The sequence below is a fragment of the Micromys minutus genome (assembly GCF_963924665.1).
Source record: "Micromys minutus genome assembly, chromosome: 20".
Taxonomy (NCBI): Eukaryota; Metazoa; Chordata; class Mammalia; order Rodentia; family Muridae; genus Micromys; species Micromys minutus.
The window spans coordinates 20317012-20344025 of record NC_137955.1 but is presented as its reverse complement, the minus strand read 5'-3'; the positions used below and the strand labels follow the sequence as shown (position 1 = coordinate 20344025).

Below are 27014 nucleotides of genomic sequence, written 5' to 3'. Positions count from 1 at the left end.
GATTGGGAAAAGGGTTCTATATGTTCATCTACATCTCAACATAAACTTGAGATGAGCCTTGGAGCTCCTGTCTGCAACTCCAGCACTTGGGAAACAGAGGCAGGAGGATCCCCATTTCAATGTCATCTTTGACTGCAAAGCAAGTTGGGCTGCATAGCTTGTGTGTCTGACTCAAACACAGTTTAGATGAGTTATAGCCACACGTGCATTAACGGGAAACACTCCTATCCCACACAGCAGCATAGTTCAGTTTTTCAGATGACTTATTTATTTATTTGGGCACTAGAGTTTGAGGTCCTCATAGATGCTACAACTTAGCTGCAGCCCTCACTAGATGAGATTTTTTTTTTTTTTTTTTTTTTTTTTTTTTTTTTTTTTTAGCATCCTGCTGCTGTTATCTGAGAAAGGAACCCCTAACCTCCAGGTCCTCACCCTACTTATCTCTTGAGCCATAACAATTAAAAAACATTTTTTTTCTTCTCTCATGCATTATGTCCGGACCTCCCTCCACTCATCCCACTTTCCCCTCTTCTCCCACCTCTCCCAGACCCACCCCTTCTCCGTTTCCCTTCAGAAAAGAACAGGCCTCCCAGGGATATCAACCGAACACGGGATAAGCTGCAGTAAGACTGGGTACACACCGTCATAGCAAAGCTGGACGAGGTAGCCCAGTAGGAAGAAAAGGTCCCAAGAGCAGACTAAAGAGTCAGGGACGGCCCCACCCCCATTGTTAGGAGTCCCACAAGAACGCCCAGCCACACAGCTATGACGTGCATGCAGAGGACCTAGCTCAGACCCATACAGCGTCCTCAACTGCTGCTTCAGTCCCTGAGTCCGTAGGAGTCTTGCTTAGTTGATTCTTTAGGCAGTGTTTTGTGGTATCCTTGACCTCTCTGGCTCCCACAACCCTCCCTCCCCTCTTCCCGCAGGATTCCTTTGGCTCTGCCTGGTGTTTGGCTATGGGACTCTGCATCTGCTCCCAACAGATACTAAATGACGCTTCTCTGATGGCAGTTGGGCTAGGCACTGGTCCATGAGTATAGCAGAATATCACAGGGGTCATTTCATTGACTTTTAAAAAAAAGACTTACCAACTTTAAAGAGTAGTCTTAATTTAAAATCTAAAACAGTGTAAAATTAAAAATAGCTACAAACGAGTATTTCCTTTTGGGTTTGATGTATGTATGGGGCGGTCAGGCACGAAGCGGTCATTGGCTGAATCAGTGAATGAATGAATGTCTCAATGATTGGCTGTGAGTGCTGATGTCTTGTCAGAGGACTGGAAATAATTCCCGATGGGAAGGAACTGAGTAACTTTACTAGAGGAACTCAGTGTCCACGAACCAGAAAGGCCAAGAAACATTTCATGGATATTGTGTCAAATCTTTCACTCAATGAAGATCTTGCCAAGAAATGATTTTTTTTCCTTGTTAATTAAAAAAAAACGTTTATTTATTTAATTTTAGATGGGTGGTGCTTGAGTGTGTAACAATCCTGGCCTGTCTGTAAATCCCATCTCTTTTAGGTAAATGATTAATAAAATTTCAGAATGGGAAAACCTAAGTAGACCTGAGAAAGCAGGAAACCCGTAAGTCCTCCTCCAGACCTCCTGCGCATGCTCCGATTAGCCCCTCTGTCTTCTTCTGCGTTTATGCTCTCAAAGACATCAAATATTGTTTTATCATTTGCAGTGGATATTGGACTTCACTGTTATGCAGTGTGAGAAGTCTGCATAACATTCTTTTCCCATCTTTGTCTCTGATCTCTTATGGCTTGTCCTCAGCACAGCTCTGTTTGCTGTGGTGGGGAGGGTAGGTCAATCCACACTCTTTTGTTTAGAAGCAAATAGGACAGTCCCTTGTTTTCCCCTAAGATATTTAAATTTTTCTGGTAATAAATATCAAACCCTGTTCTCAAAGCAAGAATTGGCTGTGATCACTCAGGGATACTTTACTTTTATTTTCTGAACAAAAATAGCCTGCGGGGCTGGAGAGAGGACACAAGCCAGCATGAAGGCCTGAGTTCGGATCTCCTGAACTCATGGGAAGAGAAGGCCGGAGAGCATGTGCATCTATAACTCCGTGCTGCTGGGGATGAGACAGGGGGATTCCCAGAGCTTGCTGGCCTAGCAGTCAGTAAGTTCCAGGTTCTGTGAATGACCCTACCTAAAACAACAACAACAACAACAACAACAATAACAACAACAATTAGGAGAGTGTTAGAGGAAACCATTAAACAGTGACCTCTGACTTCTACATGCAAGCGTGTGCAACACCCCACCTCCATGTGTGCACACATGTACAAGCATAGACCCACTCCATACACAAATAAAAAAGGCAGCTTTTGATAGAGATGAAATAAAGCATGACGGAAAATAAGAAGAACCTGCCATCTCTGTTTCGCCAGACACGTTGTTCACGGTTCTATCTGGCCCACCCTTTGTTCAGCACCGTTTTCTAGTGCTGGCATCTAGATGCTGGGCGTTGTCCCCACCGCTCAGTCCTGAGGAAGTGCTTGACGCCATCTGATGACTGGAGCTCTGTCACACTGGCTTACAGGCTCTGTGGAGTTTTCTTTTCAAGTCCATAGTTTTTGCTTTTTACCCAAAGTGGAAATTTCAGTTGACTTTTGCTTTTTGTCAGTTTAAAATCAATACTCTGAGAACATTTTCTGCCTAGTTTCTGTATCTGCAGTTTCATTTACTTCTCCAAAGTAATAAGGGTTTTTTTTTTTTTTTTTTTTTTTTTTTAAGATTTATTTATTGTATTTATATGAGTACACTCTTGCTGTCTTCAGACACACCAGAAGAGGGCATCAGATCTCATTACAGATGGTTGTGAGCCACCATGTGGTTGCTGGGAATTGAACTCAGGACCTCTGGAAGAACAGTCAGTGCTCTGAACCCCTGAGGCATCTCTCCAGCCCAGTAATAAGGGTTTTAAAAGTAAAACTAATGGTGTGTGTGTATGTGTGTGTGTGTGTGTGTGTGTGTGTGTGTGTGAATCCTGGTACTTATTTTTGCCAATTTACACACACCCAACAAATTAGTTTCTTGAAAGGTTTTGCTATTCATAATCTCATTGATATTGTTCAGTTAATAGTTTCATTTCAATATGAAGTATACCAATTTTTTATTAGCATATATAAACTGTACATTTTAAATGTGCATATAATATATTTTGTTCATCTTCACCTTATTACCCACTCTTAGCCCTGTATCATTTGCTTTTTCTCCATCTCTATTCCTGTATTGCTTCTGACTCTTAGGTTGAGAAGCCAAAAATGTCTCACTTTTTGTACTTATATTTTTCTAGTTCTCCTGGGGTAAACATTTGTTCCTCTTTCTCTTCTTCCTCCTCTTTCTTCTGTTACTGGTTTTTGAATTAATCATGTGTTTATATTGTCAGTTGTCTACTAAGATCTTATAAAAATGAACCAAAAGCATTTTCTTAAAAATATATTTTAGTTATTACTTACTTGAGTGTGTTTGCGTGTGTGCAGGAGGGATCATGGGACCCCTCTGAGCTGGAGTTACAGGCAGTGTGAGCTGTCTAACGTGGTGCTGGTAATCAAACTCAGGTCCTCGGCAAGGACAGTATGTGCTCTGTGAGTATTGAGCCATCTCTCCAGCCCTCTCTTACGATCTAAACAGTTTGATTTTAAATTTAATTTCTGTGAATTAAAGTATTTTAAAGTTTATTTTCTTTGTTTCCCCCAAAGATTTATTTATTTGAGACGCAATCTTACTGTGTATGCATTGCTGACCTGTAAGTCTATGTGGACCAGTCTGTCCTTTAAATTTTTTTTTGTGAGTATGTGTGTCTGTGTGTGTGTGTGTTTGTGTGTCTATGTTTGTGTCTTGCTGTGTGTCTATGTGTCTGTGTGTTTATGTGTGCATTTGTGTCTCTATGATTGTGTCTTTCTGTGTGTGTGTGTGTGTCTCTATGTTTGTGTCTTGCTGTGTGTCTATATGTCTCTGTGTGTGTTTGTGTCTCTATGATTATGTCTTGCTGTGTGTTTATGTGTCTGTGTGTGTTTGTGTCTATGTTTGTGTCTTGCTGTGTGTCTATGTGTCTCTGTGTGTCTATGTGTCTGTGTGTGTTTGTGTTTCTGTTTGTGTCTTGCTGTGTGTCTATGTATGTGTGTTTGTGTCTTGCTGTGTCTATGTGTCTCTATGTTGTGTGCAGGCATCTAGACGCTTCTAGAGGCCAGAAGAGGGAGTTAGTTGGCTCCCCTATCATTGGAATTATTTAAATGGCTGGTGTTTCTTTTATAATTTTCCTTGTTGTTTTAAATATAGGAAATCCCTTTTTAAGTCTACAGACTAGAGAGGGATCCTGAAGGGTTTCACTTCCCTTTTCTCTTCCTGTGTAGCTCTCCTATGAATACTTATGTTATATCTGGGTCTTAGTAAAAATACGATGTTCAGTTAGAATAGAAAATATTCCCCCAAAGTACGAAAGCCATTTCTGCCCTTCCTCCCTTTGTTTTTCAGTCCTGTGTTTATCCTGAAGTTACATTTCTATCACATTAGGCTGTTATGCTAGGATATGATGTTGAAATCGCCTTCCCATTCTTTCTCCCTCTTGACCGATTCTTTTGACGATCTGCTCATTTGGAACTCTCTTCACTATCCTGCTTCTCTTTTGGCTATATCTTTCCCCCTTCTGTTTTCAATCTTTATTTTTGATGTTTCCAGAATTAAAAAAAAATATAAAAAACTAATCCCCATGTGAGTTCTTGGAGGCGGCTGCCCTATTTCTCCTTCATTGTCTTCTCTGGAGGCCTAACTGAGATGTCTTCATTGTTAAATTAGGACATTTGGGAGATAAGCAAGAGCACAGAGCAGAAAAAAAATTAGTCTCATCATTTAAATATATTCTGATATTGGCAATGCTATATGATTGAATAAATTTATTACAAGTTATATAGTACACAGGATATCTTACATATGCACATACAAGGTACATATATGTATTTTAAACACACATATCTTGTTACATGATTTAAATTACATTTTAATTCTTTTAAGTATATATGTATCTAGGGGTTGGGAGTGTTTGTGTGTCAGTGAAGTCAAGTGGAGGTGGGGGACAACTTGTGGGAGTCGGCTGTCTCCCACATGTGTGTCCCAGGGATCAGATTTGGTGGCGAATGCTCTTACTGACTGAGCCATCTCACCAGCTCTGCTCCATGCTTTTGGCTTGCAATTTTAGCTTGTCTTTTTGTTTGTTTGCTTGTGTGGTGCTGGAGGTTGAAACCGTGGTTTCAGGCCTACTAAACAATTGGCTGACCTCTTTATTTATATTTCTAGCCCATATTTATGTTTTTAAATATTCCTCTGTGGATTATCTATAACTTGTATTTTTTTGAGGGGAGGGGGTTGTAATTTGAGAGTGGGGGGTCTCATGTAGCTTAGGCTGATCTTGAATTCACTATGTAGCTAGCCCTAGCCTTGAACTTCTGATTGTGATACCCCTACTGCATGAGTATCATATTAGAGGCCTGTGTCCCTGTACCTGGCAAGGTTTTCAAATGGTTCTGATGATACCCTATGGTCTTTACCCTAAGTTAGGGTATGAAATAATATGCTATTGTCTTTAAAATGATTGAATTTCAGAACAATAATCAAAACCAAACTGCCTAAATTACATCAAGACACCAATGTGCATAGGTGTTTTTTAAAGGCTGTGTCAGCTGCTGACAAATTAAATATGTAAAAGTTGAATAAATAAAATTAGAGAAGATGGATTATACTTTTCATGTTTTCTAAGGAGCTTGAAACCTTAGGCTCCATGATGTCTTGCACAGTGGTAACTTTCAATTTCTTTGAAGATATAAAAGAATGTAGTATTACTGTGGTAGAACAAATTAGTTAGATGCCGGATAAAAATTTGGCATCAAATTTTCTGTTTAGTCAGAAGCCAGAGAGGGTCATTCTACATCTTAGATGATTGGTTTTAGGCCTATAGGCCCAAGTCCGGAGTCTGTCAACAAGGCAGGAGTAAAAGCTGTTTAGGAAGGTGGCTGATTTAAGCCACAGCTTTAGACAGAAGGGTAGGCTGATGTTGACAGTACACATCTGGAAAGTACAGCCAAGCACTTTAGATGCAGTGCAAACACCATGATTCACAATGACCAGCTCTCTGGGGATCTGGGAAGTATAGGCTTTCTTATGGAGAGGTCTTGGGAATTCATATGGGCTGCCTGCTCAGGTCCCCAAGGTTTAGAGAAACATTCAAGGTGCCTTTGTTTACCACTTGGGGAAAGAAAGGGAGAGGAATCCTGCCCAAGGAGTGTGGAAAATCACTGTAGCTAACCAGAACTTCAAGCCTTGGGGGTGGGGGTGGGGGGAATGCCTCTTGACTCTTTGTGGAGACTGAGAAAGGAGAATCATGTCACTTAACGAATCCTGGTAGCCAGTCTGGTGTTGATGAAGTGGATGGCCCAAGGGAGTGCAGTGAGTGGCAGTGTTAGAAAGGACTGGTCACCCAGGGGAGAGAGCCTTCAGGAATAAGGATTTGGACTCATTTTGGACTTCTTGTTTGAAATTTATACCAAAAAGATTGAGGTAACCCCAAAACACCCACACACATCTCTCTCTTTTCTTTTCTCCCTTCCTTCCTTCTTCCTCTCCCCCTTTCTTCCTTCCCCTCTCCTCCCCCTCCCTCTTTCCTTCTTTCCTTTCTTTCTTTTACAGTCCGGGTCCTTTATTTTCTTTTGCACATTAGGCCATGAATTCATAGGGAACGGGCTCCAACAGCTCAGGCTCTTTTCCGTTAGTCCTCACAAAGTGCGCTTTTCTAGGTGACGCAGGCTGGCGCTTCGGCAGAGCCCAGGTGCCCTTTTCTTTGGCTTCTTTTTTCTTCTGATTGTTCTCCTTCACCAACTTCAGGAAGCCGTCTCTGCTCTTCGAGTGCTTGATGTGCTCAATCCGCACACTGATCCTCTTAGCCAGAATCTTGCCCTTAACTTGTTTATAGTGATGCCCACCGCATGCATGCTGGGTAATGTTGTAGACTTCCGGTTTTGCTGTGGTAACACTTCCGGGGCATTCCTTTCTGATGAGTGCCCATTCTCTTGATGTCTACAATATCACCCTTCTTGTAGATTCGCATGTATGTGGCCAAAGGAACAACTCCTTGTTTCCTAAAAAGTCTAGAGAACATATACCTAGTGCCTCTCCTCTTTCCCTTGTGTTCATCATTTTGGCGAGTTAACTTCCTTTCCTATGCTCGTCTTCTAGGGTCAAAAATTTGCAAATTGCTAGGTGTTTCATGTATCTGGAAGATGGCTGCCGCGGCCCACATATATCTTTATAATTTTCTCCTATGTACTAAAAATAAGAAGTATTTTTTCTTTTGGGATAAATCTTACTCAGTTAAGCGTTTTCATAGTGAGATGATTTTAATACAAATGTAATATTTAATGATGTTAGTGTATAAGATTGCATTTTTTTACTAACACACACATGTCAACACAAAATTGAAAATTAAAAAAAAAAGAGGGGTAGAAATGAAGCTGTTGGTATCTTGTTTCTCTTTTACCAATATTGCAAATCTATTTATCTTCTGGTTCTGGTATTTGTTGGTATATGTGTGTGTGTGTGTGTGTGTGTGTGTGTGTGTGTGTGTGTATCTGTAGTTCGAAACCTTCCTAATCCTATAACTCTTTAATATAGCTTCTTCTGTTGTGGTGACCCCCAAGCACACAACTATTTTTGTTGCTGCCTCATAACTGAAATTTGGCTCCTGTCATGAACCATAACATAAATATCTAATATGCAGACTATCTGTTATGTGTCCAGGGTTGTTTAACCTTCAAAGGGGTCATGACCCAAAGGGTGAGAACTGCTGCTCTCCAGGAACTAGTAAAGCACACCGTGAAAGTAAACTGTGAAATGTCACATGAGCAGAATGTGTCCCATGAGAACAGGGAACATGGCTGCTTATCTATTTCTGTGCTCCCGGCACCAGATATAGATGGGATTGTCTTCCTAGACAGAGTACCAATAGTTGGGAATAAAAGTACAGGTGTCCTTCCCATCCCTTTGCAGCTATATAGTCCCATAGTGTTTATTTCATGGTACTTTCTGGTCTCCTCTAGTCGCTATCCTGTGTTACATTAAGGTAGGTAATGAGTTGGAAAATCTGGTGACATTTTCTAAGAGGAATGGAAATAGTCTATTTCATAATTCATAAATTAGTCCTGAATGTACTCTTGACATGTGTGACCTTTATGAATTGTTCATCTTGGGTGACATAGTTTCCATAATTGCTTATTTTATGTCTTCTTTTTGAACAAGTTAAATCTCTTCATAAATGGTCCAAGATGTGAGCCAACTTGGAAGAGCATGGCCGAGATCACTCAGGCCAAGCATGTGGTGAGGATTGCTCGCCAGCTGAATGGTGTCCGCTCTGCAGCCCACACATACATCTTTTCCCAAAGAGAATGGCCAGTCTCACTTGTGCCCTAGTCTTAGGAGTATCTCATAAAAATTGAATTTTCATATAATCAAACCTTGAGTGCACAGAGACCACTGTAGTCCTCCCTAGAGATTACTGTTGCCATTAGAAAAATATACTAATTTGTACTGTTTTCTTTGATTTGATCAGGTAAGAAAGCTCCTGTTTTATTTAGTAAAGAAATGATCGAGTCCATGAAGGAAGGTTCAGTTGTTGTGGATTTAGCTGCTGAGGCCGGTGGAAATTTTGAAACGACTAAGCCAGGAGAACTTTACATTCATAAGGTATAGCAAGAAAGCATCTTCTGTGTCTATATTCTGATATTTAGTGATTGGTGAGGTTTAAACAATATTTTTACTAGTCCTTTGAGAAGTCAGTGCACACATATACAGTGAGTGTATTGGATCATCTTGAGTCTACAGTCCTTCCCACAGTGCTTCTTGGGTCCCATCTCCCAATGGAGGGTCTCCCCCTTCTTTTAAAATGTCTTTTTTAGTGCTGGGAATCACACCCAGGGCTTCACACATGCTACGCAAGTATTCTTCCACAGAGCTGTACCCCAAATCCTCAGTAAGGGCCATATATTCCTTTAAGTATTTGGAAAAATTGAAGTCTGAAAGTTAAAAAAGGGGGAGGGCACTGAAGAGATGGCTCAGTGGTTAAGAGCACTGTCTGCTCTTCCAGAGGTCCTGAGTTCAATTCCCAGCAACCACACGGTGGTCCCCAACCATTTGTAATGGGATCTGATGCCCTCTTCTGGTGTGTCTGAAAACAGCTATTTATTTGAAAATAAACAAATAAATAAATCTTAAGAAATAACCCAAACCACGAAGCCTTGGAAAAAGATTTCAAAAAGGGGAATAATTAAAGTTCACTTAAAAATGTGTGCTTATGTTTGTAAGTATGTATGCATATTTTTCTATGAAGATAGGTGCTTTCTGAATGGAGCCTCAACTGTCCGTGAGAATTGCTCTCAAGAGTGGAAGTGTGGGCAAGTGACCTTTGTGACAATGTGCTTTTTCACTTAGGGAGTTACTCACATTGGCTACACAGACCTCCCCAGCCGCATGGCCACTCAGGCCAGCACACTCTATTCCAACAACATCACCAAGCTCCTGAAGGCCATCAGCCCTGACAAGGACAACTTCCATTTTGAAGTGAAGGATGACTTTGACTTTGGCACAATGAGCCATGTCATTCGAGGCACCGTGGTGATGAAGGTGAGGTCCCTTTCTTCCTGTTTTCTTAATGTAACCTGGACTTAGGAGTTCTGTCCTTGAAGAATTCCATTATGGATAGAGATGTCTTTTAGCAAACCACTGAGATGCCAGTGGAAATGGTGTGAAAACAGGGAACGATTTAAGGAAAGCATTTCAAAGACTCAAGTATGTATGCGTCATCGAAAACACACGTCACTTTTGAAAACCAGGGGCAGAAGTTTAATAAAGTAAAAATGGATTGTTCTCCCCATGTACTTTTCAGGGTTTGAGCAGTATTCTTCTACATATGCCCCACACATACATAAATTACATATGTGCAACACAAACATTACTCATGTCTACATCCATTTTGTAAATTATATGAATATATATATATTAAAGTTATAGTTGTTTTTTTTTCAGCATGCACTGTCTTCTGTAAGTCATTTTGAAATGCCAATTTGACTTAAGAAAAACATTATTTCCTAATATTGGTTAGGATGGCAATGTGATTTTCCCAGCTCCCACACCAAAAAATATTCCCGAGGAAGCCCCAGTCAAACAGAAGACGGTGGCTGAGCTGGAAGCCGAGAAGGCAGGCACTGTCTCAACGTACACGAAGACTCTGACGACAGCATCTGTGTATTCAGCAGGTGGGGAGCACATTTATTAAGACTTAGCACTAGTTTTGTATGTAGTATGTTAATTGCCACGATAAATAATTTGAATACCGTTGTTACTCTTCGGAGTCTATTGTATTGGACCTGATAGATCTGACATCACCACATGTTACCTGTCCCTCCTCTGTGGACTTAGAGGCCACAGTGATTACCCAGAACAACTCAGGCACTGTGTTAAGTACTGCAGTGAAGAATGAAATAACACACACAGGGTAAAGATACATTTTTTCTTTTGTATAGTCGCTAGGATTATCTATATCGAAACTGTTGGGTCACAGCAAGTGTCCGGGTGTGCTGGTGTTAAATGTGAATCTGTCGAAGGTCTTTTTGTGCTTTGTAAACTGTTAGTTGTGGCTATTATATGATTGGATAAGACCAAGGAACCAATTGCTCCTTTGAATTAGAAATAGTATGAAGTAAAGGATATAGCCTTGCATTTTAGACTAAGATTCTAAGTTACCTACTAAAAAAGTTTAATATTTTAACTTTGATTTCTGTCTTTATAACTGAGCACAGTTTGGTTTTTAGCTTCATCTTTGTGAAATCATGGAGGAATGGCTGTGAAAGAGAGAAGCATATTCTTCTGGCTACGTCTTGCTGAAATGTGGGAAATTTGATTGGAAATTGCTTTCTTCCTCATAGAAGAAATTAAACACGCTTAGATCTGCTTAGCGTCAAGGCAAAAACAAAACAAAAGCAAAGTAGAACGAATTAAGGGGGCAGCACCAGGCACACAGGATTCTTGTAGGCTCAGCATTCCCTGAATTCCCATGTGAGCCCGGATGTTTTAAAGCCAAGTGTGTAACTCTCCTTTCGAATAAAGAGTGAGGCTCAGCAAGATGTCTGAAGAGCTTCTGATGGGCATGTTGTGAGTAGTCAGGGTACTGTCCCTACTTGCACTCACTTTGTTTTGTTTTGTTTTGTTTTTTTTAAAGAAAATAGTATGATTGCATTGCTCATGGGTGTCTCCTAAGCAGGACTGCAGATTTCCATTTCTCTTTGAGATGCAAAAGATAAGGGGGTGGGGTGTATGTGATTTATTTTTCTAGGTTTCCATCTTACTCACTGAGGTGAGGGATTTCCGATAGATAATTAAAGAGTTGGTAAGAAAGCCTTCCCACATGTTATACTCTCTGTCTTGCCCAACATGGGGTATTGTGTTTTGCTGAGTTAGTACTTTCTGATCATAAGTGATCAGGTGAGCATTTAATGGGCCCCAGGCATTCTGCTACATGCCCCATATACCTTAGCTCACCGCTGCCTTAGAAAACCTCAGTAATGGGGGAATGCTATTATCTTCTTTTTTAAAAGATGAAGGCATAAAGGCTAATGACATCATGGATGAGGATTATGAAGCACAGAGAGGTACACAGCTTGTCTGCGAACAGGCTGCTAACAAGCAGCAGAATGAAGCCTTGAGTTACTCAACCTGACCAAAGAAAAGTCTGACTAACCATGACCCTATATAATAGAGTGTCTTCTCACTAACTGGAAAGCCAGAACATTTATCTGGCTCTTCTCCAGAGGTTCAACAAGCCATATGTTAGAACTTTTGAAATACCAAACACGAGCGGGAAAATCTACATTAAGAAGAGTCAGCTTGCTGAGCGGCAGGGGAGCGTACCTTTAATCCCAGCCCCGGGGAGGCAGAGACAGGTAGCTGTCTAAGTTCAGGCCTACTCTGGTCTACATAGTGAGTTCCAGGACAGCCAGTGTTGTTTTGAAAAAACAAACAAACAAACAAGCAATCAAACATTCACCCTAAAGTAAAATTAATGTCATTTTGTAGCTGTTTATCCAGATATGCCACTGATAAAGTATTAGGTACTGCCAAGAAACCAAGGCCTCTTAATCAGGAAGAGGTGCTTCCAGCTCCCCCGTAGCCCAGTGTTTCTGTTCTTTCTGACCACTAGGTAACCCTTTCCTCTGTGGCAGAACAGCCATCCACATGTTTGTTATTAAGGAAGGCGATAATTAAAGATGTATGTTCAGAGCGGACTGTTTGTATTCTGCACATTCTTAATTTAATTTGTAGGGTCCCCCCCCCCTCCTTTGTAAAACTCTGTTTGCTGACTTGGTGTTGAGGCTGGAGCTGACTGTCCTGGCCAGCAGTCCAGTCCAGATTCAGGAGCAATTGCAACATTCCTGTCCTGGCTGGGTGGGTGGAAGCCATATGTTTTGGGGAGGTGCTGGAGTGAATGAAATCCTTCCTCGTCTCTGAAAACCTCTCTTTCTCAGCCACGACAGAGAGTAACATGAAGTTGGCCTCGTAAAACTCCTGTCTTGTAAAGGTTACGTCCTGCCCGAGCAAAAAGCACTCTGTGGCTCTTCTATAGGCCTGTAATTCTGGACTAAAAATGTTGTATAAACACACGTGATCCCATCAGTAAATGGTAAAAACAGACGAGGACAAAGATAGGCACATTTGTTAAGAAGGTGACTCGAATTACTTGATCTTTGCATTTTGCTCAGGGGGAGTAGTCAGAAAGGTAGATTCTTGTCCATTATCTCCCTTGCATATTAACGGTCCAGTGTCTTAAAAGTCTGCCCATTATTGGCAGGGGAACAGAATTTCAAACACTGTTCTTTAGTGTATGTATGTGTATGAGCATGTACTTTTAATTTTACTAAGGTCACCACAGGTCCTCTTATTCTCTCTCTCTTCCTCCAGGTCTCACTGGGATGCTGGGTTTGGGCATCGTGGCTCCCAATCTAGCCTTTTCTCAGATGGTGACCACTTTTGGCCTGGCCGGCATTATTGGTTACCACACTGTCTGGGGCGTGACCCCTGCTCTCCACTCACCACTGATGTCTGTGACCAATGCTATCTCAGGTTTGTCCTTTGCTTCTTTCTACCTCTTAGGCCGCCATAGCCTTTCCAGCTCTAGTAGTTTCAATAAACTTTATAAAGTTCAGTTTGAAGTCATGAACTCCTGGTGTCTACAGCAGTCACTGTAGTGACTTGGGGACTTCCAAGGGTGAGTGGGCTTGTCAAGAAGGATCTCATAAAATTTGTTTGCCCTTCCTCTATCCCCATTTCCAACAGCATGGGCCTATTAATAGTTCTTCAATTATATACTTTAAGGAAAGAGTTCCACCGATGAAATTTCAAACCAGAGAGCGTTTCACAGAATCAGCTACAACAACCTTTAGAATCTCTCCTTAGACTCAGCTAAACATTGAATCTAGCAAGGATGTAATAGGCTACATATGCCTTTGGTAGACTATGATGGTTAGAGGTAAGGAACCAGCCTGTCAAGGAATGGTACCAGGCATCTATCTTTGGTGAGAGTTTACATAGCACATGCGACTGCAAAGAGCTGTTCTCTTTGACATCTAGCAATGGCTTAGATGTGAGGGAATGAGTCCCATCTAAGTAGCCAACATGATCAAGGGTGTGGTTATCTCTTGGAATATCCTAGGCATAGCACCTAGATTTCTGCAGGGAGCATGCCCAGTTTCAAAATGTGCTGTATACAGGAAACCTCAAATTGGTGGCAACCTCATTAATATCTATAGGCCATGATTAGTTCCTTCTAGTTTGGTTACAAGGTTCTTTCCCAGTCACATTTCTTTATATGCAGTGCTCTAGTGAAGTTGAAGGTCAGATCCTTATGCCAAAGGAAGCAAGGAGTGTTAACTTTCCCCTACAATAGTGCTTCAAGGAAGAAAGATGTGTAGGCACATTGTCCACGTTTTTTTTTTTTTTTTTTTTTTTTTTTTTTTGATCAAGGAAGATTGCTCTTCCCATTTTAATGAAGTTGTAAGAAGACTGCCTTGACTTTGGATATTATTGTATCCTGATGTGTCAAACGTTTTGGGGTTTCACACTGGATTTGGAAAGGTTACTGTACTTTATCACCATGGTGATGTTTTCTTTCTAGGTTTGACTGCAGTTGGTGGGCTGGCGTTGATGGGAGGGCATTTTTATCCCTCTACAACTTCCCAGAGTCTTGCTGCTCTTGCTACATTTATATCGTCAGTCAACATTGCAGGTAGGAGGAGGAGCAGGAGGAGGAAGAGGAGCAGGAGCAGGAGGAGGAGCAGGAGGAGGAGGAAGGAGGAGAAGCAGGAGGAGGAGGAGAAGGAGGAGGAGCAGGAGGAAGGAGGAGAAGCAGGAGGAGAAGGAGGAGCAGGAGGAAGGAGGAGAAGCAGGAGGAGAAGGAGGAGCAGGAGGAGAAGGAGGAGCAGGAGGAAGAGGAAGGAGGAGAAGCAGGAGGAGAAGGAGTAGCAGGAGGAGGAGGAAGGAGGAGAAGCAGGAGGAGGAGGATAAGGAGGAGAAAGAGAAGAAGGAGGAAGAGGAGGGGGAAGAGGAGAAGGAAGAAAAGGAGAAAGAGGAGGATGAAGAAGAGGAGAAGGAAGAGGAAGAAAGAAGGAGGAGGAAAGAGCTCAGATTGCTGTTTGTGACAAAGACATAGGAAGCAAATACCAAGTTGTATAAAGTAGACTTTCTGAGTTTAAGAATTTAACTGTCTCTTTAAAAATAACCTCTCAGACCACAAATGTTCCTTTTGAAGGAAAGTCAAATATCTTGCCACATCCGTAACGGTTAGAAAGTGTATTGATAAGGAACCTGTTCCTCCACACCCCCAGCTCCACAGTGATGTTCTGCCAGAAGCTAACTGGGACGTGGTGGAATGTGTAGTTTTGGGTAACAGTGACTTCGACTGTCACCATGTCATCAGTCAATGAGTACAACAGATGAGATTGTAGCCTACTGTCTTATCACGACTGTTGTGTGTTTCTGAAAACTGAAAGGCTAGCTCATCACTCATGTATGACGCTCCTCTGATGCTATTTTGTAGCTAAAAATTTCTTAACAGGTCCAAGGGACCTGGTGACTGTTGATACAGTGTGTGTTCTTTATCACTTGTTATAGAGTTTGGTAAATAGAGTGACCTATCAGAGAAAAGTACTGACTTTCCAGCCTTTGTCTTTCCAAGCTTCTCAATGGCTGTTTACTTTCAGTCATGCAGAAACAGTTGACCCTACATGCTGATAGCACGTTTTCTTCCTAAGTGTAGTTAGGGTTCCCCATACTTCATCCATCCCAAGGGAACTGGCTTTCACAACACAGTGACTTTTGCTTCTGAAGTCCAAAATGCTACTTGAAACAATAGTATCACATTGTGATACTTAGTGATAAAGTATACTTGAAATAAAAGTATTGTAACCTAGGAAAAATGTCACCCTGTCTGACATGACACCTCTTTCCTGTTTGGGTTTCTCTTGCTTTGATTAGGTGGTTTTCTGGTGACTCAGAGAATGTTGGACATGTTCAAGCGACCCACGGACCCTCCAGAGTACAATTACCTGTATCTGCTCCCTGGTGGCACCTTTGTGGGTGGATATTTAGCGGCTCTCTATGGTGGTTATAACATCGAAGAAGTAAGAGACCTTTGAAAGTTTTCATTTCTACTAGTGTGACTTTCTCTCCCTTTTAGAATTGATGTTGCTAGTGGAATTCCAAGCATCGAGAATATGCTACTCCATCAGCAAGTACAATAGTGACCTGGAAACACCCTGTTGGAAACAGACCATCCCTATGTCCTCAGGATGAGGAGCCGATGCGGGCTTATTTGTTAGCTTTAAAGTTTTTCACATGCAGAAAAAACATTATTACTTTCCTCGTATGCCTGGCTAGATTTTTGTCAGAACACAGTTGAGTAACCAGTAATCAATTCGAAAATGTTTATACTTTCCTTCTCTACAAATACACCACAGTCATGCTTGTTAACAAAAGACCTATGACAATATAGAATTTAATATTTTTATGTTGTAGGGCAGTGGTCCTCAATCTTCCTAATGCTGTGACCCTCTAATACCGTTCCTGATTTTGTGGTGACCATAAAATTATTTTCATTGCTACTTCATAATTGTAATTTTGCTACTATTATGAACAATACTGTAAATATCTCTGTTTTCTGATGGTCTTAGGTGACCCCCTCAAAGGTGTCTGGACCCATAGGTTGAGAACCACTGTTGTAGGGGGTAGGGAGATGGGACAGTTGGCAAAGCACATGCTGAACAAGCGTGAGGTCATTAGTTTGATCCACAACACCTGGGTAGAAAACACTGGGCGTGGCACTGTAATCCTAGCACTGGGGAGGCAGAGACAAGCTGATCCTTGGGGTTTGTTGTCCAGGAGAAATAGCTTACATGGTCATCTCCAGGAAAGTGAAAAATGCTGTTTCAAAAGAACAAGGCGGAATGGCACCTGGGAAATGACGCAGAGGTTGTCTTTCTGACGTGCACGCGTAAACAGACATGCGCACACACAGTTTTATGCTGCATACTAAGAAAAGAATATTCAGCATTGAACTTAGAAAGTTCCTAGGTGCAATGTAAAAGGAGCCGAGGTTTTTCTGTGAGTTACATATTTTACATTGCTTTCCAGTGAGTGCCACTGGATCAGAAAAAAACAAAACAAAACAAAACAAAAAAAACATGTCTTTTTTGGTTTCTTCTGTGCTCCCAATGTGCAGTTTTACCTGAGTGACAGGATCTTTTTTAAGATTGAAGTTGGAAGTCTAGAGGCTCGCATCTGACCTTCAGATTTTCTACTCATCGATCTTATCTTGGGGCAATTATGTAACTCCTAACGGTTCACTTCTCCCTTTCATAAAGTGAGGACAGTGGGTCTTTCCTCACGCGGCTTTCACCAGACTGTTATAAGGCATATATACAACTCATGGCACCAGTGACTCGGATTGGCCATTTTATAGCATTTAGACACATTTATTGTTTTCAAATCTAACAATAACCCCACTTAAATTTAGGTGCTTTTTATATATTTGTGTGCGCTATCGAATCCAGAAGACAACCTGTCTGTATAAGTGATGTAATTCGAAGTACAATATAAAGTATGTAATGTTTTTATTTGCCTAATGGATAGGAAAATCTTTTGAAGTGTCAGCAGAAGTCTGTCAACCATCTGAGTTTAAATTGTTCTTAGAGAGTCATGTTCCACAAGGGAGGCCTTCCCAAAGTTTTTAATAACCTCTTTCTCTTCCTTCCTTTGCCAAGATCATGTACCTGGGCTCAGGCTTGTGCTGTGTTGGGGCCCTGGGCGGCCTTTCCACTCAGGGAACAGCTCGACTCGGCAATGCCTTGGGCATGATTGGGGTCGCTGGAGGCCTGGCAGCCACCCTTGGAGGCCTGAAACCGGACCCACAGCTGCTAGCTCAGATGTCTGGAGCAATGGCACTGGGCGGCACCGTCGGTGAGCGCTTGTGGGCTTCTGATGTCATATCAGTGCTCTGCATGTGTCTAGAGGGTCAGGCTGGGACACTCTGGTCTGAAGGGTTCTTTAACACTGAGGGCTTACTTCGAGGAATGCATCCCTAGGAGGATTCCTCCTAGGGTAAACATCACCCAGCTTCTTCTTCAGATAGCATTTTAGAACACAGGGAAGCGTGTCAACAGAGTTAGAGAGTGAGATTAAAAAAAAAAAAAAAACCCAAGTGACAGCAAGTTTATTTTCTTCTACTGATTATGTTCAGCATTATTGATTATAGGATGGGGGATTGGGATATTTATATGAAGGCTCTTTTTTTTTTTTTTTTTTTTTTTTTTTTGGTCCTGCTGATTATAAACTTCGGTAGAAGACTGTTCTGAAACTTTCACACAGCATGTGACTGAGTAAAAGAAAAAGCAGTGTTTTAATCATCTCTCCTGTTAGGTTAAGCAGAGTGTCTTCTCTCCTCTGTGAGGGCTCTTGTCAGTTTTCCGTAATTCTGTGAACTGGTTTTAAAACAGAACCAATACTAAACCTTAAACAAGCCAGTCTGTGGTGGCGATGCACGCCTTTTGTCCCAGAAGGCAGAGTCCATGGGTTTCTACTACTTTAAGGCCAGCCTGGTCTACAGAGTTAGTTCCAGGGGTAGCTAGGGCTCCAAAGAGAAACCCTGTCTCAGAGAAACAAAAAGCAAACCAAACCAAAACAACCCACCCCCACATTTAAATTACATCAGAGACAAAGGTAATACTAATGACGTATACCCCTTTGTGATTAACATACTGGACTTTTCAATATGCTCTCGAGGTCTTGTATACTTATGGCAGAAGTACAGTGTAACTGCAGGTTCTTATTTCTTCGCTCCCCATTCAATGACATCGAATTGGCAGGTGGAAATTGTTCCTGGTGGAAGTATGAACAGACCTAAGTGATGGAAAAAATTTTTAATATAGCTTAAGCTTAAAATATGACTATGTTTATTGTGATTTGCACAAAAATATTCTTCTTCTTGTGTCTGGAAACTGTTATCACCGTGAAGAAGCCCCGCACATAGTTGTTACAGGGGGCAGAATTTCCTCATGCATTCTATGCTTCGTACCACAAACATAGCTTTTCTTTTATCATATCTCTAAGTGTAAATAGAATGTTTACCGATGTTTATGTGTGAGGTGTGCTAACTGGTTGAAAAGTCTAGGCTTGCTCCAGGTATGAGAACTTAGCAAACATTAACAAAGTCATGCTATGAAAAGTCAATAATCTTTTTTTTTTTTTTTTTTTTGTAACTTGGAATAAAGAATGCTGCATATGGGGCTGGAGAGCTGGAGCAGTGGTTAGGAGTTCTTTCTGCTCTTGCAGGGGATCTGAGTTCAGTTCTTAACACCCACATTTAGGTAGCTCACAACCACCTGTAACTTCAGGTTCAGGGGATCTGATGCTATCTTCATAAATTACCCCACCCACTATTGTATATTTTATTACTTGAAAGTTGTACCATTGACCTTTATATAAAGTCATGCACGCACCTCCCCTCCTGTGATCCGGCTCCTGCATCTTTCCCAGGAAAGCATTTGCTTTAGGATGCCTTTTATACTTCCTCCGGACAGCCCTGGGCCCTTTGGTAACAATTCTGAGAAAGACACTTGGAGGAAGATGGCTGTTGCATGTTCCTGATGGGAAATTGCTTACCTGTGCTCTTAAACATATAAGTCATAGGACTTATAAGGAGACATAGCTGGGGCATTAAGCAGTCTTCCTAAGCTTTTGTCTCAGGATGTATCTGGAATCTGAGGGAGGAGGCATGCACCGATGCTGTAAGCTGTTGTTTGACGTTGGTTAGACAAGCGAGAAAAGGTGCTGTTTTGACCCAATATGCATATAGCCAGTATTTTTCCTTCTATAGTGTCCTTGTAGGAATATTTAGTCCATACTGGGACCCAGGTACTGTTCATTTGTGATAGTGATGTAAACTCTGGTTTTACCCTCCTTGTTTTCCACAGGTTTGTTGGGTTTATTACTCTGTCTTTGGCCTTTGTTCTCTGACAGGACTGACGATTGCCAAGCGGATCCAGATTTCAGACCTGCCTCAGCTGGTCGCTGCTTTCCACAGTTTAGTGGGTCTCGCGGCGGTGCTTACTTGCATGGCGGAGTACATTGTAGAGTACCCACATTTTGCAATGGACGCCACGTCAAATTTCACTAAGATTGTGGCTTACCTTGGCACTTACATCGGCGGAGTGACCTTTAGCGGGTCTCTTGTTGCCTACGGAAAATTACAAGGTAAGTGATTTAGTCTGATGTATAGGTAAATGTCTGTTTTCCAGGGTACCCATGGGTCTGTTTCAGTCTTAGAAAACCCCTTCAGGGTAGTGACCTTTGGGAGAAGTGAGTTGTATAGCACTCAGACACCCTTAAAATAACTTTCCTATCAAAAAGATGAGTCACTTTAATTCTTAGAGGGTCTAAGCTTTGTGACAATTTCTTCTGCGGGCAGGTAATAATGGAAATTAGTACACAGAAATTTGTAGACGTTAATGAATGATATGTAGGAATGAAATAACAACTCCGTAGCCTTCCTTCAGAGATGATTATATGTGGTCTGCAGACATGAACTTGTGTTTCCTAGAGTAGAGACACACTTCCTGGATGACTTTGATTAATGGAACTCATTCTGAAAACCAGCACGGGCTTTTGCTCTCTGCCATGGCAAATTTTACTACTGTAGTAAAATTTAAATTTTATATTTAAATTTTATATAAATTTAATATAATTTATATTATATAAATGGAATTTATATTATATAAATGGCCCATATAGATGGAAGCTGAGAGAGCAATCCGGAGAGCCTCTGTGCAGCGCGCTCACAAACGAGTCCCTGGAGAGGCTCATTTATGATGTAAAAATATGTTTTTGCCTTTGAATAATAAAGTTATTAAATGGGGGAAACTTCCATTAAGTTAAAAAAAATCACAAATGAACTTCAAGTCTAAAACATTCTTGTTTTGGGCTTTTTCTTTAGAAATAGCTAACAAGGGTTCTCCCTGGGGTTCAGTTGATAGCATTGGAAATGCTAATGTCCCAGAACTCTGTATTGAGGTTGTAAATAAACAAAACCACACTTAACAACTTCTGTGTTGGTCATACAGGGGGGAAAAGTTAATTTTTAAGATTCAATGACAGTGTAGGTGGTCAGTGTAGTGAAAAGTACAGTTAAGTTGAACCATATTTTCCTGTCTCTGCTAGCTTGTTACATGCGCAACTCTTAACATTCCTTCATGTTTCATATCTGTTGCTGTAAAATGATATCTGGAGTACTATACTATTTTTCTGATATCAAATTTTGTTAATTTAGGATTCAGTGACATGTGGGGTTCCCACAGCATACTCTAGGTTCTAACTATGATTTGCTTTGGCCCAGGTATTCTGAAGTCAGCCCCTCTGCTGCTCCCTGGAAGGCACGCACTCAATGCAGGCTTGCTGGCTGCTAGTGTGGGTGGAATAATCCCATTCATGGCTGACCCTAGCTTTACCATGGGCATCACCTGTCTGGGCTCTGTGTCTGCACTCTCCACCCTGATGGTGAGTCCCTGGGAATGGAGAGGGATGCACTGAGAGAAGAGCTGGGAAGTTGTTAGACTATACTCTGTTCATGTTCCTGTTTCTTCAAGAGAATAAGCACGTCTAACAGTTGGTGACATGTTTGTTGATTTAGAGCACAGAAAGCTTAAAAAGTATGAGAAAAAAAAAATCTTGCTCTGGAGTTTTCCACACAACTAACATGCTGGTGAACAGGAAGTTTAAAAGTCAAGGGCTTTAACTCTGTTGGGTAGGCACCTACTCTATGACAAGCTAGAGATATATAATTTATTCATTTTTATTTTAATTTTTTAAAAATTAAACAACTTTATTTTTAAAAACTGAGATAAATGTACATATTTTAAAAGCATTTTTGCATGAAACTATATGAATATATTTTTGTCAGTACTTGATTTTTTTATTGAAGAACTTTATTTAAAAAAACAAAGATAAATGTACAAATTTTAAGCATTTTTTTTGCATAAAAGTATATGAATACATTTTTGTCATTGATTGGCTTTCTTTTTTTTTAAGGTTTGATAGTGTGCATTAAGTAGTTACAATGAGCATAAAGTACATGTAAAACAGGATGTAACCTGGAATTAGTTAAAGTTTTCTTGGTGTGTAAGGAGTGAGATATATAATTTATAAGTACTTTGAGATTTATATAATATGTGTAAGGTGGTCACAGCTCATAAGTTGCTCTCACAATACTTGAAAGATATAATATGGAATCCAATAATTACATAAAATGAGTTACAATGGACCCTGTGTATTCCCTGAGAAAAGGTTTGTCCTTTTGTGGTGGGTTTTCTCTTCCTCTCCTGTCTGACTTTTGCATATAATATATCAATATAAACAGAGATTCTGTCTCTGTGTTCAGTTTGGGATATTAGTAGAGGATGCTATCACATGGAATTCTGTTACTCATTCTTGGTTCACATTTCTTTAGACTGGTTTATACTTTGTAGATAGTCTTTATATTTTAAGCTGAGAAAAAATATTTAAAGCACAGAGTTAACTGTCTAGTGATTTCTTATCAAATTTGGACCCTGGTTCAGAAACATAAGATCTATAGTATACAAATGAAACTTACTCATAAGTTACGATAAAGTTAGGTCATGGCTTCAGGGCAGACACTTTAGGACACTGAGAAATGACTTGAAATTCTCTTTGTGTGCATTATAATCCAGTTTTTCTCTGTCTTATCTGGTGACAATTTTTTGTTTTATTTTAAATGAAAGAAAATAACTTTTGTATTTTTAACCGAATCAAGCAAAAGTCCCGATAGACAAACCTATCATGTAGAAATTTAAAATGTAAAGAATCGTCATTTTTGAGAAATGATGAATATATTTAAAAGGAACTTATAGCCAATATAAAAATATTTCCATAACCCCAAAGATATTTTTAATTGCTTTTGGCTTATATACTCACATAGAAATAAAGTGCAAAAATCCTTTTTACTTTTTTGTATTTAATAACTGGATTGCGTCATGGACATAGTTTTTTTTTTTTTTTTTTTTTTTTTTTAAAGATGCATTGGATTCTGTTATATTCATCCCAAATATTCATAACTACTTACCATTTGATTTTTCATTGTTATTTTTGTTTTGGAGCAGCTGACTTGCTTAAGCTGAAGTTCTCTTATAGTACAACAACTTAAACCTGTTGTTATTTTAGTCTTAACAGAATTGTTTGGCAACTGAACAACAGTCTAAGTATTAACTGGAGATTTGGGTAGTGTTTATATACAGCATTTGGGGCTCCTTCAAATTATTCTAGTCTGCTCCTTTGTAGGATTTTTTCTTTTTTTACTTTTCAGCTGTCTCTTGTCACCAGACCCATGTTCTCTGGATCGTCAGTAAGACTGTGGACTGATGACCTTAGCTTTGTCTCCTCCACTTGATACCAGCAGGGGCCTGACTTCAGTCTAACGCCGTCAGGAGCTGGGTATATCAAGACACTCATTGGTATATTTCATTTTTCCAAGGGAGACTTCTTTCCCAGTTTCTGCCAGTTTCCATCACTACTTTCATTTAGGCAATCTTTGGGGGCGGTGACTAAATGCTTACAGTTGCTATGTCCACGAGAGAGTCAATCATGTGGAAGACTTGGCCATCACCAAGAACTTGTATGGATATATATTAATTAAAAAAAAAAAAACTAGAATGTTTAAGAAGCAAGACGCTGAACGGTAGAGGCTTGATTGTATGCACTCACGTCCGGTTCTCCTTTGATTTTTCTGGCTAGGGCGTGACTTTGACAGCTGCCATTGGCGGAGCTGACATGCCTGTGGTTATCACGGTGCTGAACAGCTACTCGGGCTGGGCTCTGTGTGCCGAGGGCTTCCTGCTAAACAACAACCTGCTGACTATCGTGGGCGCGCTCATCGGCTCCTCTGGCGCCATCTTGTCGTACATCATGTGTGTGGTAAGACGTGCACGTGCGAAAGAGAAAGGAAGCGACCCGGAGACGCGGATGTGCTCGCCACCCCTGGTTGCAGCAGAAATAGATCTATTGGTTTTCATTATTCCCAGCAGAATTAAGGAGGGTTTTTAGAGGAAGTTTCTAAGACCGCCTTAAAGATATCCAACTTCAAGGAGTCAGGAAAAGCTTAAAAAGTAAAACTCTCCTAAAGCCATTTTCCATCTGCAGAGTAACACATAGTATTTATTAGTTTAGGTTCCCCCCCCCCCCCCCCCCGTTCTTGTTTTTATAGTACTGAGTATCCTTTTGTCTTTCTGTAGTGTGAGACAAGCTCCTGTTGCATAGCCCCAGCTGGCCTTGAATTTGGAATTGGAACCCTTTCTGCTGTAGCCTTTCTCCCAGGGTTACCGTTACAGGAATGCAGGATATGTTGAACCTAGCTTTCACTTAAATTTAAAAATATTCCATACTGTAGTGTTGTCTTTTTAACCATGAAAGACTGCCTCTAAAATCCGATGTAAGGGGCTTCATGGTACTCTGCTGTGTGGATACACAAAGTTTATTTTCCCCACTGCCCTGCACTAAGTCTACTTGGAGTTAGTTCATGGTGTAGGGCAATCTGCAGAGCATGGGTGGCCTCTCTGGGACCGTGGCTCCCTCTTAGTCCCTGAGAGGCCATCAGTTCACAGTAGTTCCTCAGCTAGGGTGGGACTTGGTGATCTCCCCCATCCGTGCATTTTCAGTGTTATAAGATAGAGTTCATAGAAAGAATGCACTCATGGTGAGAGGCTTTCTGTACTTACTGTTCTGACCTGTGTTTCTCCTGCTCATCTATGAGAATGCCTATCATAAAGATTGATGGTGAGTATGTGTGTGTGTGTGTGTGTGTGTGTTTTAATAGGAGAATCCAGAACAGAAAAATAGCAACATAATCACTTCCCAGTTTCCTTTTTGTTTCTAGTTAATTCTCTTCTTGATAGCCAAAAGTATCTTGCAAATAACTCTAAATTTGACTTGAAACTTTGTTAACAGTTATTCTCTACAGGACAGTTTTGGATTACTGGTGAAGCCCATTTGCATGGCTTTGTAACAAGTTAAAAAAAATCTGCGTTATTTTCAGTGAAAATATCTTTACCAAGAGTATGTAAAATATAACCTGAACATTTGAATAAAAATGTTCTCTTAACAAAACTATCCAAAGCTTACAAACACATCTTAGCTTTACAGATAACAATGTGTTATACCTTAGTAATATATTTAGGACAATTATATACCCCTGTGCTTATTTAGGACAATTATATGCCCCTGTGCTTATGTATATGTATTTATTTTTTCCTTTCTTTGAGACAGGGTTTCTCTGTGTAGCCTTGGCTGTGCTAGAGCTCACTTTGTAGACCAGGCTGGCCTCGAACTCAGAGATCCACCTGCCTCTGCCTCCAGAGTGTTGGGATTAAAAGCATGTCTGACTACGGGTTTTTTTTTTTTTTTTTTTTTAAATTAAAAAGACTGTTTTTGTGTATGGCTGTTTTGTTTGGATGTGTATCTGTGTACCACTTGAATGCCTGGTACCTGCAGAGGCCAGAAGAGAATTGGAATTGGAGTGACAGATGCCTATAAGCCACTTGAGGGTGCTGGCCCTTAAATCTGGGACCTTTGGAAAAGCAACCAGTGCTCTTAACTGCTGAGCTACCTTCAGCCACCCAGGCTTTGTTTTTAATGTACTATTTTTGAGAACATTATTTTTTTATTTTTTAATTTATTTTATGTATGTGAGTACACTGTTGCGATCTTCAGACACACAAGAAGAGGGCACCAGATGCCATTACAGATGGTTGTGAGCCACCATGTGGTTGCTGGGAATTGAACTCAGGACCTCTGGAAGAGCAGTCCGTGCTCTTAACCACTGAGCCATCTCCCCGGCCCTTTTGAGAACGTTATACATGGACACTGGACTTGTCGATTGCTCCCTTTCTTCCCCTTTAAACATCTCCCATGTTCCCCCCAAATTCAAGGCTTTTTCTTGTGTAATGTTTGCACTCATATGTATAGACAATATACAGAGTCCATTTCGTGCTGCTTCTATGTATACTTGTCCAGGGCTTGGGATTGCCTGGGGGAGGTGATTTTCCCTTGCTCAGTAGCTGTTGACCACTGTTATCCTAGGGATGGGACCTTGTGGTACTTCTGCCACCCACACTGGCATACAGCTGGTGTCATGATGCTGGTCTTGTTCAGGCAACCATATTGATGAGATTTCATGGGTGCACTTCCCTTTGCACTGTCTAAGGGGTGCTGTTTAGCAGCAGCAGGCTCTCACAAGGTTTCCACCTCTCCTTCTGGTGGTTTTCCCCAAGTTGTAGGTGTAAGGTTTGCATTGCAAATGTTTCATTTGGTGTTGGGTGTCCCATGGTCACGTATTCTCCCTGTGTTGACCAGACGTGGATAGTCTCCCCCCCCCCTCTCTCTCTCTCTCTCTCTCTCTCTCTCTCTCTCTCTCTCACATCCCTTTTGGACGAGGGTGAGAACTCCACACCTGGCTTCTCTGGTTACCTCAGGTTACATAAAACCTTCAGTTTCTGCATCTCAGCATTCTACTTGGCTCTCACTGAGAGATATCATGCTAATTAAAACACTGGAGTTATCATTTTGTAATAAAAGTGTTTTTATGGTTTTACTCATCTTGTAAAACACAGGACTTGACAGTCCAAGTTTAAAACAACCCAATTATCATGTAGTCCAAGTAGTTAAAAAAAAAAAAACACTTGGAATTTGGACATTTTATACCCTGTTGAAAACTTTAAGGCTCTGGGGTGTTTAAATTGCCAGTACCTTTAAAGAAAACTGTACTTAGCAGTTTTCTTTGAAAAGGAACTTTTAAAGCAAAGCATTTCGCTTTGCATCATTTGGAGAATTTGATTGGCCAGCAGGGGGCAGCAGATTTTCACTATTGTTTAAAGGCGATTTGCCAGAAAAGTGAGTTTTAAAATCAAATCGAAGGTTTGAGTTATTTTATCTTATTTGGCTTTTCTGTTTTGCTTTGTTTACATTTTAGACAGAATTTTACTATCTATCCAAGGCTGGCCGTAAACTATGATCCACCTGCCTCAACCTCTCTAGTGCTAGCATTACAGGCATGCACCACCACTCCTGGCAAACTATTTGAACTCTATCAATGCTAGTAGCATATCAATATAGGGGGATATGGAGAAGGATTTGTATGTAGTTCTTGGGACATCATCATGAGCACCATTCCCATTTTTACCATATACATATGTATATGTGTGTGTGTGTGTGTGTGTGTGTGTGTGTGTATATACACACACACACATGCACACATAGGCTTATGTTCCAAGTTTCTGATCTGTGTCTTTTACATCTTGCCTTTTTCTTCCTATTCAGCTTCCATGTTGTTGTGGCCACAGCTACTCCT

The 27014-nt window shown here is 40.8% G+C and overlaps 1 protein-coding gene across 2 annotated transcripts in view; it reads left to right on the top strand.

Annotated features, from left to right (window-relative positions):
* NNT (nicotinamide nucleotide transhydrogenase) overlaps positions 1-27014 on the top strand; it is a 90393-nt gene that overhangs the window by 36290 nt on the left and 27089 nt on the right. For both annotated transcript variants that reach the window (XM_080933533.1, XM_080933532.1), the window contains exons 8-17: positions 8616-8749; positions 9494-9685; positions 10164-10317; positions 13016-13177; positions 14229-14339; positions 15587-15732; positions 17371-17566; positions 19625-19858; positions 20997-21157; positions 23408-23587. In XM_080933533.1, coding sequence (XP_080789659.1) covers positions 8616-8749; positions 9494-9685; positions 10164-10317; positions 13016-13177; positions 14229-14339; positions 15587-15732; positions 17371-17566; positions 19625-19858; positions 20997-21157; positions 23408-23587 — 1670 coding nt within the window. The remainder of the gene's footprint in view (positions 1-8615; positions 8750-9493; positions 9686-10163; positions 10318-13015; positions 13178-14228; positions 14340-15586; positions 15733-17370; positions 17567-19624; positions 19859-20996; positions 21158-23407; positions 23588-27014) is intronic.